The 15,000-nt window shown below is 43.5% G+C and overlaps 2 protein-coding genes across 2 annotated transcripts in view; both read right to left on the minus strand.

The window, feature by feature from the left end:
• Nucleotides 1-6,821, minus strand: part of LOC138968675 (galactoside alpha-(1,2)-fucosyltransferase 2-like) — a 10,204-nt gene extending 3,383 nt beyond the window's left edge. The window contains exons 1-2 of the mRNA XM_070341275.1: nt 5,684-6,821; nt 1-3,040 (exon numbers count right to left, since the gene is read on the minus strand). The exon at nt 1-3,040 is cut by the window's left edge and continues 3,383 nt beyond it. Of these exons, the coding sequence (XP_070197376.1) occupies nt 145-1,749 (1,605 nt within the window). The 5' untranslated portion in view covers nt 1,750-3,040; nt 5,684-6,821 and the 3' untranslated portion in view covers nt 1-144. The remainder of the gene's footprint in view (nt 3,041-5,683) is intronic.
• A 73-nt stretch (nt 6,822-6,894) lies between these two features.
• LOC138968676 (galactoside alpha-(1,2)-fucosyltransferase 2-like) overlaps nt 6,895-15,000 on the minus strand; it is a 21,371-nt gene continuing 13,265 nt past the window's right edge. The window contains exon 2 of the mRNA XM_070341276.1: nt 6,895-9,695. Within this exon, the coding sequence (XP_070197377.1) occupies nt 7,014-8,216 (1,203 nt within the window). The 5' untranslated portion in view covers nt 8,217-9,695 and the 3' untranslated portion in view covers nt 6,895-7,013. The remainder of the gene's footprint in view (nt 9,696-15,000) is intronic.

Raw genomic sequence — 15,000 nt, forward strand, 5'->3', positions numbered from 1 at the left:
AAGTGTAACAGGCTTCACAATGTCAAAAGTTATGAGAGAGTTCAAGTGGTGATTATGTTTTTATGCTGTCTGAGATATCAAAGGAAGGGAAGGTCATTTTGCTTCATCTAGTGAGCGGCTTCAAGGACGGGAGGTAACTTTGCTTCACCCTGTCAGTGGTATCCAGGAAGGGAGATAATAATCCTGGGGGTTTCTGATCTCCACAGGCAGGGGAGGATCGTGGAGAGATTCCTTGGGGTCCCACCAGTACACCACGTCTCCCCCCGACAGGAACCCTCCCCACCACCCGTACGTGCCCACCGTCATGATCACGTGGTCACACGACGCAAGCACACCAAGGTGCACGTCCGCCGGCGCCGTGTCCGCGACGACGCATTCAGTGCAGTTGAACTTTTTGCGGCACCAGCCGGGGTTCTGCGTCACGAAAATGAAAATGACGTCAACGTGCTGGTGACGCATAAAGTCCATGGCTTTCCTGACGTAGGACAGGGGGGCGACGTGGTAGCCTCGTTTGATCTGCTGTTCCACCAGCAAGTCTCCTCCGCGCACGTGAACCCCGACCTTGACCTTACCGGCCATGACCTTGGAGTGCTTGTGCAACAGCTCAGCGACAGCGTCCTTGACAGGCTGCGTGAAGGTGAACTCTCGCCTGATGTCGGCCTGCATAAAGTGGAAGTACCTCCAGGACTGCAGGTACTGCATGCACTGCACGTTCACGTCGGGGAGCATCTCCAGCTTGGGGTCATAGCTCGCAAAGTGTCGCTCCGACATGACCTTGAAGTGCCCGCTCCGGTTGTGGTGGAGGTGCGTGACGTGGAACGTCTTGTTCAGCCAGGACGACGTGTTGTACACGGGCGTCCTGTTGTTCATGTGAGCGATACCGAGCAGGGAGGCGTACTGGAACATACGGTTACCCAGCCCGCCCTTGACGGGTACTACCACCTGCAACTCGCCCTTAACGGGTATTTCCACTTGCAACTGGCCTTTGACGCGTTCTCCCACTTTTGGTTGGCCTTTGACGGGTTCTCCCACTTTTGGTTGGCCTTTGACGGTTTCTCCCACTTTTGGTTGGCCTTTGACGGGTTCTCCCACTTTTGGTTGGCCTTTGACGGGTTCTCCCACTTTTGGTTGGCCTTTGACGGTTTCTCCCACTTTTGGTTGGCCTTTGACGGGTTCTCCCACTTTTGGTTGGCCTTTGACGGGTTCTCCCACTTTTGGTTGGCCTTTGACGGGTTCTCCCACTTTTGGTTGGCCTTTGACGGGTTCTCCCACTTTTGGTTGGCCTTTGACGGGTTCTCCCACTTTTGGTCGGCCTTTGACAGGTTCTCCCTCTTTTGGTTGGCCTTTAACGGGTTCTCCCACGTTTGTTTGGTCTTTCACGGCCCGATCCAGTCCAGCTTTGTGAAGACTGTCAGCAGTGTCCGACTGTCCAACCTTGTGAAGTCTGTGAGCAGTGTCCGACTGTCCAGCCCTGTGAAGACTGTCAGCAGTGTCCGACTGTCCAACCTTGTAAAGATTGTCAGCAGCATCAAACTGTCCAAAGTCAAAGTGACGGTTGAAGACAGGAGGAAGGTTTCTCAGGTAAGCCTGAGCGTGCTCGTGGCCCCTGAGGAAGTAGTCGGTTGCGGGTTCGATCCTCTGCAGGAGTAGAGTGACGGACAGACAGGCCACCCCCATCAGTGTCACGAACAATAAACGGGTGGAGCGACGATACCCGCATCGTACTGGACACCTCGCCGGACACCTCATTTTCAGGGTGCAGGCACGGTTGGTTGGCTGGTCGGGTTTTTTTTTATCGATTCTTCAACTGGTACAATGGAACCTCCCTTTTAGGACCCCCAACAAACTGAGAAAATCAGGTCTTAAAATGAAGGGAGTCTTAAAATGGAGGGAGTCTTAATATGAAGGGAGTCTTAAAATGGAGGGAGTCTTAAAATGGTGGGAGTCTTAATATGGAGGGAGTCTTAAAATGGAGGGAGTCTTAAAATTGAGGGAGTCTTAAATGGAGGGAGTCTTAAAATGGAGGGAGTCTTACAATGGAGGGAGTCTTAAAATGGAGGGAGTCTTAAAATGGAGGGAGTCTTAATATGGAGGGAGTCTTAATATGGAGGGAGTCTTAAAATGGAGGGAGTCTTAAAATGGAGGGAGTCTTAAAATGGAGGGAGTCTTAAAATGGAGGGAGTCTTAAAATGGAGGGAGTCTTAAAATGGCGGGAGTCTTAAAATGGGGGTTAACTTACTGAGGTTAGGAACAAAAAGTCTGATACAACAGGGTCTTAAAAGGGAGGGAGTCTTAAATCGGGGGGTCTTGGGGGTGAACGGTATTGCTATTTGAGACTGATGTCAAGTTTGTTTTCTTCCTCAGTTCACATGACAAGCTCAATGCTTACAAAATATGTACACTAATGTCTATCATTGTAAAAAGAAGGTTCTAAAACTCTATAACGTTCACATATTGTTAAAAAAAACACCAATCTTGATGTGGAGGCGCGGGATTCTTTGATAATTGGGTATGAACAAAGCCGTGGTTTTATTGTGTTGTTGTTGTTGCTGTTATTGTTGATGTTGTTCTTTGTCTGGGGAAAGTCACGTAGTGTTTCCGATAATTGTGGTATAAACAAGGCTGTGGTTGTTGTCATCGTGTCAGCAGGAAGTTCCCGAAAAAAAGGTAAAAAGATATGCAAAAGCGATATGTGTCTTCGAAAATAGGTGTACTGTCTTCATATTGTTAACAGGTGTAGCTTCCCTATATTTTCACAAGTGTAGTGTCTCTGTATTTTCACAGCAGTAGTGTCCCTGTATTTTCACAGGTGTAGTGGTGTATTTTTCACAGCTGTAATGTCCCTGTATTTTCACAAGTGTAGTGTCATTGTATCTTTGCAGGTGTCGTGTTGTATTTTTCACAGCTGTAGTATATCTCTGTATTTTCACAAGTGTAGTGTCCCTGTATTTTCACAAGAGAAGTGTCATTGTATATATGTACAGGTGGAGTGTTGTTTTTTCACAGGTGTGTTAGGGCAGCAGCTGGCTTCAGCAGAGTCCTGGAGGGAAATCAATTTGCCAGTCCATTAATGCAAAAATTAGTGCATGCTGGCAAGGTCAAGTCGCCTAGCAGGCAGACTAATCTTCGCTCCACCTTTCTTGGTTATTTTTGTATACATGTATTGTTGTCACGCGCTTTGAACTTCTGATAAGGCGCTTTATAAATGCCCGTTATTATTATTATTATTATTATTATCCATTTGCTCATCCTGGCAATTTCCCGTTATTCTAGTTTCAGATCAATAGCTTTTACCCAGCATGATGCGTACGCCCATGGACTCTCACACCTCTGTTCCTGTTTGTTTTCCTAGCGAGCAATATCTACAACCCAGAGCGTTAAATTAGGGTCTGACAACTAACCTTAATTTCCTGGAAATTCTAACTGAACTGCTCTATGTCTTGCATCAGAGAAAGCCAAATGCTTCATCATCCCCCGTCTTTGTGTGTCCGTCAACCTACCTGTACGTCCAACCATCTCTCTTTACACAATGAAAGCAGTTCTTCATCCAACCACCTATCCAAACACCTATCCTTACATGATGAAAGCAGTCCTTAGTTCATCCAACCATTGATCTTTACACAACGAAAGCAGTTCTTCATCCAACCACCCATTCAAACACCTATCCTTACATGATGAAAGCAGTCCTTAGTTCACTCAACCATTTATCTTTACACAACGAAAGCAGTTCTTCATCCAAACACCTATCCAAACACCTATCCTTACATGATGAAAGCAGTCCTTAGTTCAACCAACCATTTATCTTTACACAACGGAAGCAGTTCTTCATCCAACCACCCATCCAAACACCTATCCTTACATGATGAAAGCAGTCCTTAGTTCAACCAACCATTTATCTTTACACAACGGAAGCAGTTCTTCATCCAACCACCCATCCAAACACCTATCCTTACATGATGAAAGCAGTCCTTAGTTCAACCAACCATTTATCTTTACACAACGAAAGCAGTTCTTCATCCAAACACCTATCCAAACACCTATCCTTACATGATGAAAGCAGTCCTTAGTTCAACCAACCATTTATCTTTACACAACGGAAGCAATTCTTCATCCAAACACCTATCCAAACACCTATCCTTACACGATGAAAGCAGTCCTGAATTCATCCAACCATTTATCTTTACACAATGAAAGCAGTTCTTCATCCAATCTTTATAATCATAATGTAAGCAAAAAAATAAAATCTCGCTGCTCTCATCTATTCATTTATCCGTTTTCTATTCCCCCACATATTCATATACTATTTTAGTACATCACAAACTGGTTGAGTCATTGAAAAAAAAATTGCTTAATACTTAAATTGATACAACCCAAAGTGATGAGTGGACTAATTTTTGAAGGACAGTCTAACTTTAACAATGCAGAAATAGATTCCTGAAATCTAACAGGTGGTTACGCAACGAACAAATGTAAAAACTGGGAAACAGTGCAAGAGACCATCCTGAACTCAGGTCAAAAATGAGTTACTTCCTTTCGGGTCTCATTCTATCCCTGACAGGATCCCTTGGTTTTCCTTCTCTGGAGAGGAAATCGATTTTTTACATATTTAGATATTTTCGTAATGTGTTATGGATATAAGCAGATTCGCGATCGTCGATAATGATTTTTCATGGTGTTGTGTAATTTTTAAATTACAAAGGAATTGATATGTAAGACAGTTTCAAGCGAGCTATCTTTCGCGGATGTATATACTGTGCAAACAACTCTAAAGTGTCACGTGATAATCAACTGTGGCTTCGGTGCGCGCCGGTGCAGACGGTTTTTTCTGTAACCAGTTGAGAGTGATTCAACCATATATCACGGTCTCCTTCCGACAGCAGTCTCAAAATGTCGACTTGTTTTGACCTTCGAACGATGTCTTTATCATAACTGTGAAGAACAGAACGGAGATCACTGTCGAAGTCGGCCAATCTGCAATCATTTTCGTCTCGCGAACACTGATCTCAAATTTAGATCAGTGCTCGCGAAAAACATATGGGAGATAACTCTGTATTCTTGTTTTGATAGATTCGCGCAATAATTTAGCATGCTGTCAGAGAGAAACTGGCGATAGCCGTGGAGCGATGATTATCAGAATGTGCAAGAGACGTCACTGATCCCGATTTGTATAGACATTGTACAGCAAATTCAAAGATGGCGGACCATGCCATGACTTACATTTCTTATTTTAGCAAGCAGGCTGTCCGATATCAAAAACTTTTTTTTTTTTTTTGCATTTTTAAAGTTACATCTCAGACCTTAAAAAACCCAGTCCACTTACTATGGATCGTTAGGTAGGTCACTATGCTAAATAGTTTTACAAAACAGTCTATGAAAAAATATGTTATCCAAAAAATCAACTTCTAATAAACGTGTAAGTCAATATGAGACAAAAACAACAATTGAAAAATGAGAAATGTCTCAAACATATAAAACAGTTTTGTTATAAAAAAAAAGACCACTTACTATAGATCGTTCGGTCTCTATGCTAAATAGTTTTACAAAAGTCTATGAAAAAATGTTATACACAAAAAAGTAATGAACATTTATAAGAAATGAATGAAAGCCAGTATAAGAAATAACAAAACTTGACTAAATGTAAAAAGCAAACATTGAAAAATGAGAAATATCATTGCACTCGTACCTTTCGCACTGTACCCTTCAAATCCTCACGTCCTCAAAGACAAACCCTTCCACTTCCATCATGGCGGCAGACCAAGTCATCGTCCAGAGTAACGTCCCATGGCTTCCGCCATGACATCTGCTGAAGTCTGTGCTTCAGTCCTCTACATTTTCGCCGCAACAACCGTTCGGGAAATCCCGAAACAATGCACTGTACCCCGGAATTCAGGCACGCTCCCAGTGTCAACAGTTACTTGCAACTTTTATTGGTTTTATCGTGTTTATATCTTATTTTATTTGTTTACGCTTGAGGTGCAAAAGTCCAAAGAGGGAACACGTCGAGCTGTGAACCGGGGTTGAGACATTACAGTGTTCTAGATAGTCGAACGTGTAGCAAAGACCTGTACGTGTACATATAGATATTGCGTCACCCGTGATTCACTTTTTTCTGCATATCTTGGTAAACGCGTGACGTAAAAACTAGATTTGATGACGTTACCCGTACACGTTCCCGTATATACACGTCCTGAAAAGTGCTGATCTAGATCTTGCTATCTCAGTGTCAGCAGTTACCTTCATCCGGTTTTTATTCGTGTAGTTTTTTTTTATAACATTTTTAATTGATATTATTAATTGTTTTACGTTTGAGGTGCAAGAATCATGGAACTTTTGGAGTCAGATCTATTTATGTACACAGGCAGTGATTGTTTCTTAGATTAGAATGTATAGTAAATGCAGTCAGCTGAGTCCAAACAGGGAACACGCCAAGAAGAAAGGCATCCTTTCACGTTTTACTCTAATCACAGTCATTTAGTGGCAAGCAGTGTTCTAGATAGACCTGTACGTGTACGTGTAGATATTGCGTCACCCGTGACTCACATTTTTCTCCAACGTTCCAAATGCATACGCTGTTTTGCTCCCACCAAGACTGCAGATCTTGGCAAACGCGTCGCTTAAAAACTAGATTTGATGACGTTACCCGTACACGTTCTCGTACACGACCTGAACAGTGCTGATCTAGATCTTGCTAATGACTTGTAGATTACTGGCGGCAAGTAGATTGGTAGTGTGCACAGGAGCTTGTATCAAATCGCCGGTCGATCATTATTTACAGATACAAGCTCCTGTGGTAGTGTGAGTCTTTCTGAAGACAAAGATAGAAGGAAAGGGAAGGCAGTACGGGCGGGTTAAGTTTGGAGATAGGACGAAGAAGGGGTTGGGGGGGGGGGGGGGTCTTTGTTGAAAAGGATGGTAGCCTGAAATAGGAGTGGACAGGGGTGAGGGAGGGGCGATGAGGGGCTCACGTGGTGAAGAGGCACGGGGGAGGGGGGAGTGGGGCTGATCATATCGTGTCATCCCGTAAGCCGTACCCACGAGGGCGGGTAAAAGTCTTCAGGTTTCGTGATCTCCACAGACTTGGGAGGATCTTGGACGGATTCCTTAGGGTCCCACCAGTACACCACGTCTCCCCCCGACAGGTACCCTCCCCACCACCCGTACGTGCCCACCGTCATGATCACGTGGTCACATGACGCAAGCAAGGCCAGATGCACAGTAGCCTGCGCGTTGTCCACGATGACGTAGTCACCCTGCTTCAGCTCGCTGCGGCACCAGCCCGCGTTTTGCGTCACGATCAGGAAGATGACGTCACCGTACGTCTGACGCATGTAGTCCATGGCTTTCTTGACGTAGGAGGCCGGGGCGGTGTGGTATCCCTTCTTGACGTGGTAGGGCGACAGCATGTCTCCTCTTCGCACGTGCACCCCGACTTTGGTCTTGTTGCCGATGAAGTGTGCCTGTTTCTCTAGGAGCTGGGACGCCGCCAGTTGCGTCTCCCGCTTGAAGGTGAACTCCCGCCGGATCTCATCTTGGATGAAGTGGAAGTACTTCCAGGACTGCAGGTACTGCATGCACAGGACATTTGCCTCGGGCAGTGTCTGGAACTTGGGGTCGTAGGAGGCAAAGTCTCGCTCCGACACCACGATGTAGCCTTTGTGCGACTCGCTGGTCAGGCGCGTCACGTGGAAGAGGTCGTCAAGCCTGGAAGACCTCTTGTAGTACGGCGTCCGCCCGTTCATGTGAGCGATGCCCAGCAGCGAGGCGTACTGGAACATGCGGTTACCCAGCTGGCCCGTCACAGCCACCTCCACCCACCAGCCGGACCCGTTGGGCGGAATGTCCTTCAGCTTGACCGGGGGCGTGTAGAGAGCCAGTGGGCTGGCAGTGGCTGAGAGTCTGTGTCCACTGCTGGCGCTGGACACTACAGCCTGGCTCTCATTGCCATGGCCTGACAGGTTGAGATAAGCATGCCCAGTCAGGCTGAGATCGTCTGTCTGCAGCAGTCCAGCAACCAAAAGGCCAGGGACCACCCCGGCACTCTGGTTGAAGTCCAGAGCCAGCGCCGAGTTTCTGGCATGGTCAGCGAAGAGGTGGCGGTCATGGGGGTAGCTGACCACCTTGACCATGAGCAGTAACACCAAGCACCCACCCGCCACAACCAAGGCCACAAACAACCGACGGTAAGAGCGGGGAAGTTTCAGGCGAAAGGTCTTCATGGCGATCGAGAGACTTCTTAGTTTTGCACAATCAAAGCCTTCTTCACTTCAAAAGAGTTCTTAGTTTGGCACAATCAGAACCTTCTTCATTTAGAAAGACTTTTTAGTTTGGCACAGTCAAAGCCCTCTTTATTTGGAATGACGTCTTAGTTTGGCATAGTCAAAGCCCTTTTCATTTAGAAAGACTTTTTAGTTTGGCACAGTCAAAGCCCTCTTTATTTGGAAAGGCTTCTTAGTTTGGAACAGTCAAAGCCCTCTTCATTTAAAAAGGCTTCTTAGTTTGGAACAGTCAAAGCCGTCTTCATTTGAAAGGACTTCTTAGTTTGGAACAGGCCTCTTCGTTTGGTAGCTAGCTGAAGATGCAGCAGTCTTGATTGGAGTCGCGCTTTGTTCCTACAAGATCTGCAAACTTCAGTTCTTCGTGACTACGTTATGTTCAGCTTTCTCTGTCCACCGTCTGTTGGCAGGTCTGTGGCCAACATCCTCTGTCACTTTGTGGTAGCGTTCTCTGACCCAGCAACTTTGTTCACGGACTCGGGGTCACCAGATAAGATGATTTTCTATCAAAGTGCCCTGCTTTTGTTGGGCAAGATGTCTCTTAGTTTTGTCACCTTGAACACCAGTTTTGGATCAGACGATTTCCCGTCAAGAAGTTGTGCTTGTGTTGGACAGGAAGTCTTAGTTTTGTACAGGCGGTAAAAGTAGCAAGGCGACTTTTGAAGAGTGCAAAACAAAAAGACAATATTACGCTACAACGAAAATTGCTCCGTACTTGAAAGCTAGGGCGTTGCTAAGGACGACTCAAGCTCTGTGATGTTGCTAACGAAAACTCAAAAGCTGTGACGTTGCTAACAAAGACTCAAGCTATCATGTGAGTCAAAAGGGCGATCACACTAAGAGTTAGTAAGCGTTGCTTCGATTGTCACACAGTTTGCCGTAGAAAAAAAGTTTCCTGCTTGAACTAGTCAGCCACCAAAATGGTCTTTCGCTCGACAAACACTACCAAACACTACCAAACACTACCAAAGACTACAAGAGCGTTCTACACACTACTCACTACATTACACTTGGACGAAAAGGTGAAGATCACATATTGAAAAAGAAGTGACGTGGAAGCAATTAGTTACTGGTGAGCTTGGACCCTTTGAAGCGTGACGGTGGACTCAACCACGCTCTGCAGGATGAATTGGTTACAGGCGTGTCTATCTGACCACGGGTCAGTCATTGCTGGACAATCGTCGTCACGTGTCTTCTTCAGTAACCTTTGACAAAGTTGTTGCTATGGAAACAAGTCTTCACAATTGAAGAAGACTTGTTGCTATGGTGCCAGTTTCGTGGTAAAGGTCACTTCGTTGCAATGCGACCTCTCGAAGGACTGTCGTCAGCAAAGTGGAAGCGATGAGATGTTGCACTGTGACGCCGACCTTGTCCTCTGTCCGGTCAAGGTCGTCTGCGGTAGAATCTGCCCACAGCTCATTCCTGAAGAAAAACAAAGAAAAACAATCCCTCGATCAATTAATCAAGTCAAGTCAAGTCAAATTTTATTTCAAGAAACCCCATGGGGGTACATGAAAAAAAGAGAAAAAAAAATACAAGAACAATAAAGAGAGGAATGCAGGTTGTTCCATCAATACATACACATAAACTCGTTCCGTTGAAAAAATAAAAAATAAATAACTTGTTTTACAATGTGGAAATCCCATCTCCAAAATAATCGTTCTCGTTTTATGGCTGAGTTCATTCCTACGTAACATTACGTGGGAATAAAGAACCCAACAATCAGCTGTGTATATCATCATTTTTACACCCCCGTATAGGATTCGGTCGATGTGTTTGTTTGTTTGTTTGTGTGTTTGTGTTCGCATATAGATCTCAAGAATGAACGGACCGATCGTCACCAAACTATACATTCCTGAGACGGTCCTAACAAAAATTGGGACCAGTCAAACACACGGTTAAGGAGTTATTGGTGGATTAAGATTCTACAAGGACTTATAGAGGGACATATTAATGGTCAAAGGGAAATAACCTTCTCAGTTGGTGGCAGTGAGAATGGTCAGGACGGGGGTGTTTTTCCTACCTCGGAGGAATTTCTTGTTTTTCTTCCTATCACACCTGTTTAAAATTCTTTTAAAAATCAAACAGCCAGTCAGTAAAACAGTCTGTCGGCCAACATGTAGCCAGTCAGTTCGTCAGTCAGTTAATCAGTCAGTCAGCAATACAGTCTGTCGGCCAACATGTAGCCAGTCAGTTCGTCAGTCAGTTAATCAGTCAGTCAGCAATACAGTCTGTCGGCCAACATGTAGCCAGTCAGTTCGTCAGTCAGTTAATCAGTCAGTCAGCAATACAGTCTGTCGGCCAACATGTAGCCACCAGTCAGTTCGTCAGTCAGTTAATCAGTCAGTCAGCAATACAGTCTGTCGGCCAACATGTAGCCAGTCAGTTCGTCGGTCAGTCAGTTAGCAAGCCAGTAAATCAGTCAGTCAGTCAATCTGCAACCCAGCCAACATGACGGTCACTTCGTCAGTCAGTCATTTAGCCCAAGTCAGCTAGACAGTCAGTTAGCACGAAAGTCCGCAAGTCAGCAAGACAGACAGTCTGTCAGTCAGTCAGTCAGTTCGCTAGTCAGTTAAAAAAATGACCACAACAAGAACACACCTTTTACCTATGTGAACGAAACAGAGACGGAGAATAATAAAAGGGAACAGAAAAAGGAAGTACATGTAACACAACATTTCAATAACTTAGAAACAAGTCGCGTAAGGCGAAAATACAATATTTAGTCAAGTAGCTGTCGAACTCACAGAATGAAACTGAACGCAACGCAACGCAGCAAGACCGTATACTCGTAGCATCGTCACTCCACCGCCCGTGGCAAAGGCAGTGCCCGTGGAATTGACAAGAAGAGCGGGGTATTCGTTGCGCTAAGAAGGATAGCACGCTTTTCTGTACCTCTCTTCGTTTTAACTTTCTGAGCGTGTTTTTAATCCAAACATATCATATCTATATATTTTTGGAATCAGGAACCGACAAGGAATAAGATGAAAGTGTTTTTGAATTGATTTCGAAAAAAAAATTTGATAATAATTTTTATATATTTAATTTTCAGAGCTTGTTTTTAATCCGAATATAACATATTTATATGTTTTTGGAATCAGCAAATGATGGAGAATAAGATAAACGTAAATTTGGATCGTTTTATAAATTTTTATTTTTTTTTACAATTTTCAGATTTTTAATGACCAAAGTCATTAATTCATTTTTAAGCCACCAAGCTGAAATGCAATACCGAACCCCGGGCTTCGTCGAAGATTACTTGACCAAAATTTCAACCAATTTGGTTGAAAAATGAGGGCGTGACAGTGCCGCCTCAACTTTCACGAAAAGCCGGATATGACGTCATCAAAGACATTTATCAAAAAAATAAAAAAAACGTTCGGGGATTTCATACCCAGGAACTCTCATGTCAAATTTCATAAAGATCGGTCCAGTAGTTTAGTCTGAATCGCTCTACACACACACACACACACACACACACGCACAGACAGACAGACAGACAGACACACATACACCATACCCTCGTTTCGATTCCCCCTCGATGTTAAAATATTTAGTCAAAACTTGACTAAATATAAAAACAAAACGGAGCCAATTTAAAACACTCTGGCATGTCGTTTTCTAACGGTGTGTTTCAAAACGCCTTTATAATCCTGGTATTGATTTGTGGTCCCCAAGCCAGACATAATCATTTAAAAGGTAAGCCACACCTGAATGCAAGCAACCGTGACCTTCCCGGTCCTATGGATAGGTATGGTGGCGGAGTGACACCAACTGTAAAACTACTTAGGAAGACAGCATTCCCTGTTGTACTTACGGATCATTCCAAAAAAGGCTGGTCAAATACCGATATGTTAGTCACGATCATTCTAACGAAGGTTGGTCAATTATCAAGAAATTATCGATATATAACAGGCATGGTTATCTAAAAAAAAAAGAAAGAAAGAAGCTGGTCAACTATGATACATAATGATCATTACAAAGAAGACTGTTCAATTACCGATATATTACAGTCTTTATCATTACAAAGAATGTTCAATAACCGATATATTACAGTTATGACCATTACAAAGAAGACTTCAATTACCGATATAGTAGTCATGGTCATTCACAAAGAATTAACAATATATCACAGTCATGGCCATTCAAAAAACGACTGTTTAGTTATCGACATATTACAGTCAAGATCATTACAAAGAAGACTGTTCAATTTACAATATATAACAGTCATGGCCATTCAGAAGAAGACCGGTCCATTACCGATATATAACAGTCAGGATCATTCCAAAAAAGACTGGTACATTACCGATATATTACAGTCATGGTCCTTCAGAAGAAGACCGGTCCATTACCGATATATAACAGTCAGGATCATTCCAAAAAAGACTGGTACATTACCGATATATTACAGTCATGGTCCTTCAGAAGAAGATCGGTCCATTACCGATATATAACAGTCAGGATCATTCCAAAAAAGACTGGTACATTACCGATATATTACAATCATGGTCCTTCAGAAGAAGATCGGTCCATTACCGATATATAACAGTCAGGATCATTCCAAAAAAGACTAGTACATTACCGATGTCTATTACGGCAATGATTAACACTGTTGGCAAAGGTATATGCCATGGGTAATGTGAGTCAACTGGCAGAGATCTTAACACGATGTCAACAAAACGTCAACATGACTTTCACCGGAATATACCAAGGCGATCCAACTGGCAGAGATGACACAAGGATGTCAACAAAACGTCAACATGACTTTCACCGAAATATACCAAGGCGAGCCAACTCGCAGAGTTGCCACCACGATGTCGCAGAGTTGTCACCAGGATGTCAACATGACTTTTACCGGAATATACCAAGGCGAGCCAACTTGCAGAGTTGCCACCACGATGTCACCAAGATGTCAACATGACTTTCACCGGAATATACCAAGGCGAGCCAACTCGCAGAGATGTCGACACGATGTCAACAAGATGTCGACATGATTTACATCAGAATATACGTACCCATATGATATATTTATATTCAGCCCTGAAAGTCCAACAAATGGTGCACTCGCCTTTGGTTAGTGATTCTGAAAATGTACTAGCCAGCTAGAGAACAAACTTTACTAGCCAAACCAACAATTTGTTTCAGCAACTTTACTCTCATTTGGCGAGTAGATGAACATTTCTAATCGCCAGTTACATGTTTCTACTCGCCATACAAAATACTCGTCAGTTTCAGGCCACTTTCAGCTTCGCTAAGCCATAATTAAACAAAACGATTTTTGGAATGGCTCACAATATGAAGTAGCACTACAAACCCCAAGCTTCTCCTGTTCGTGCTTAATTTATGGCGACTGGTGAAACAGAAGTCGATGCAGGGCATTTTATTTTGCCGTGCCTTCAATTAAAAGTACCAGGTACCCAACGAACTGGAAAACTGCTCAAATATTTATTCACTCTCTGTGCCACAAACAATGTCGGTGGTTATTTGTATATATGTGCGTGTGTGTCGGTGTGTGCATGTATGTACCAGTGTGTTTGTGTGTAAGTATGTCTTTGTATGTGTGCGTGCGTGCGTGAGCATGAACGTGTGTGTGTATGTGTGTGTGTGTGTGTGTGTGCGTGCGTGCGTGTGTGTGTGCGTGCGTGTGAGTGTGTGAGTGTGTGAGTGTGTGTGTGTGTGTGTATACTACTGTTGTTTGTAAAATATGTTTTAAACGCTTACTAAATTCTTTTTATGTATTTAAATATTTGTTGAATTTAGTGTGTGTGTGTGTGTGTGTGTGTGTGTGTGTGTGTGTGTGTGTGTGTGTGTGTGTGTGTGTGTGTGTGTGTGTGTGTGTGTGTGTGAGTACATGTGTGTGTGTGTGTGTGTATGTGTGCTTGTGTGAGGTTGGGTGTGTGTCAAAATGTGTTGTGCAATATGGCATGAAAATCTTTTTAGATTTGTTGTTAAAAATTACAGCTTTATATTCCATGTTTATTATCTTTTACGAAGTAATTATAGACTATTTGTCTTTTATGTTTTTTATTTGTTCGACCTTCTTAGGATTAGGGAGTTTTATGCACTGCCTTTTATAGTTAACTAAATTTTTGTATTTGAAATAGTCCATTGTAGTCGGTGTAGGCCTTAAGCTTATTTTAATCGTTTGTCCAGTATTTAATTTAATTCTCTATTTTTGTATGAACTCAAATGTTTAGTGTTTTTAGTATGTCTTGTTAGGCTAAGTTCTCTTTAATCAGAGTATGTTTGCGTGTGCTTATACCTAGTGATATTGTGAAGCGCATAGTGCTTTTAGTTATGCGCTATAGAAATCTCCTTAATAAATAAATAAATAAATAAATATACATATATGTGTGTACATGCGTGAGTGCGCGCGTGTGTGCGTGTATGTGTTTGCTTGCTTGCGTGCGTGTGTGTATGTCTGCCTGTGGGACTTACCAGGATAAAAGTGAGCAGAGACAAAGCGACAGGAGAAAAACAACCAGGAACAAAAGCAGAGAAGAAACACGACCCTGTTGTGTAATCAAGACTGTCATGGCCAATAGCAACGTCAGTTTGCAGTGTGCACAGCTGTTGCACATTTAAACAGTTTGCACAGTACACATGGTTTTTGCGCTTTCACGATGCTCCGATCGGGGCCTGAATCTGTCTCAATGGATATACAGTGGAACCCCCATTTTAAGACCCCCCAATTTAAGACTCCCTCCCTTTTAAGACCCTACCTTTT

The sequence above is a fragment of the Littorina saxatilis genome, linkage group LG6, assembly GCF_037325665.1.
Source record: "Littorina saxatilis isolate snail1 linkage group LG6, US_GU_Lsax_2.0, whole genome shotgun sequence".
In the NCBI taxonomy this organism is placed as follows: Eukaryota; Metazoa; Mollusca; class Gastropoda; order Littorinimorpha; family Littorinidae; genus Littorina; species Littorina saxatilis.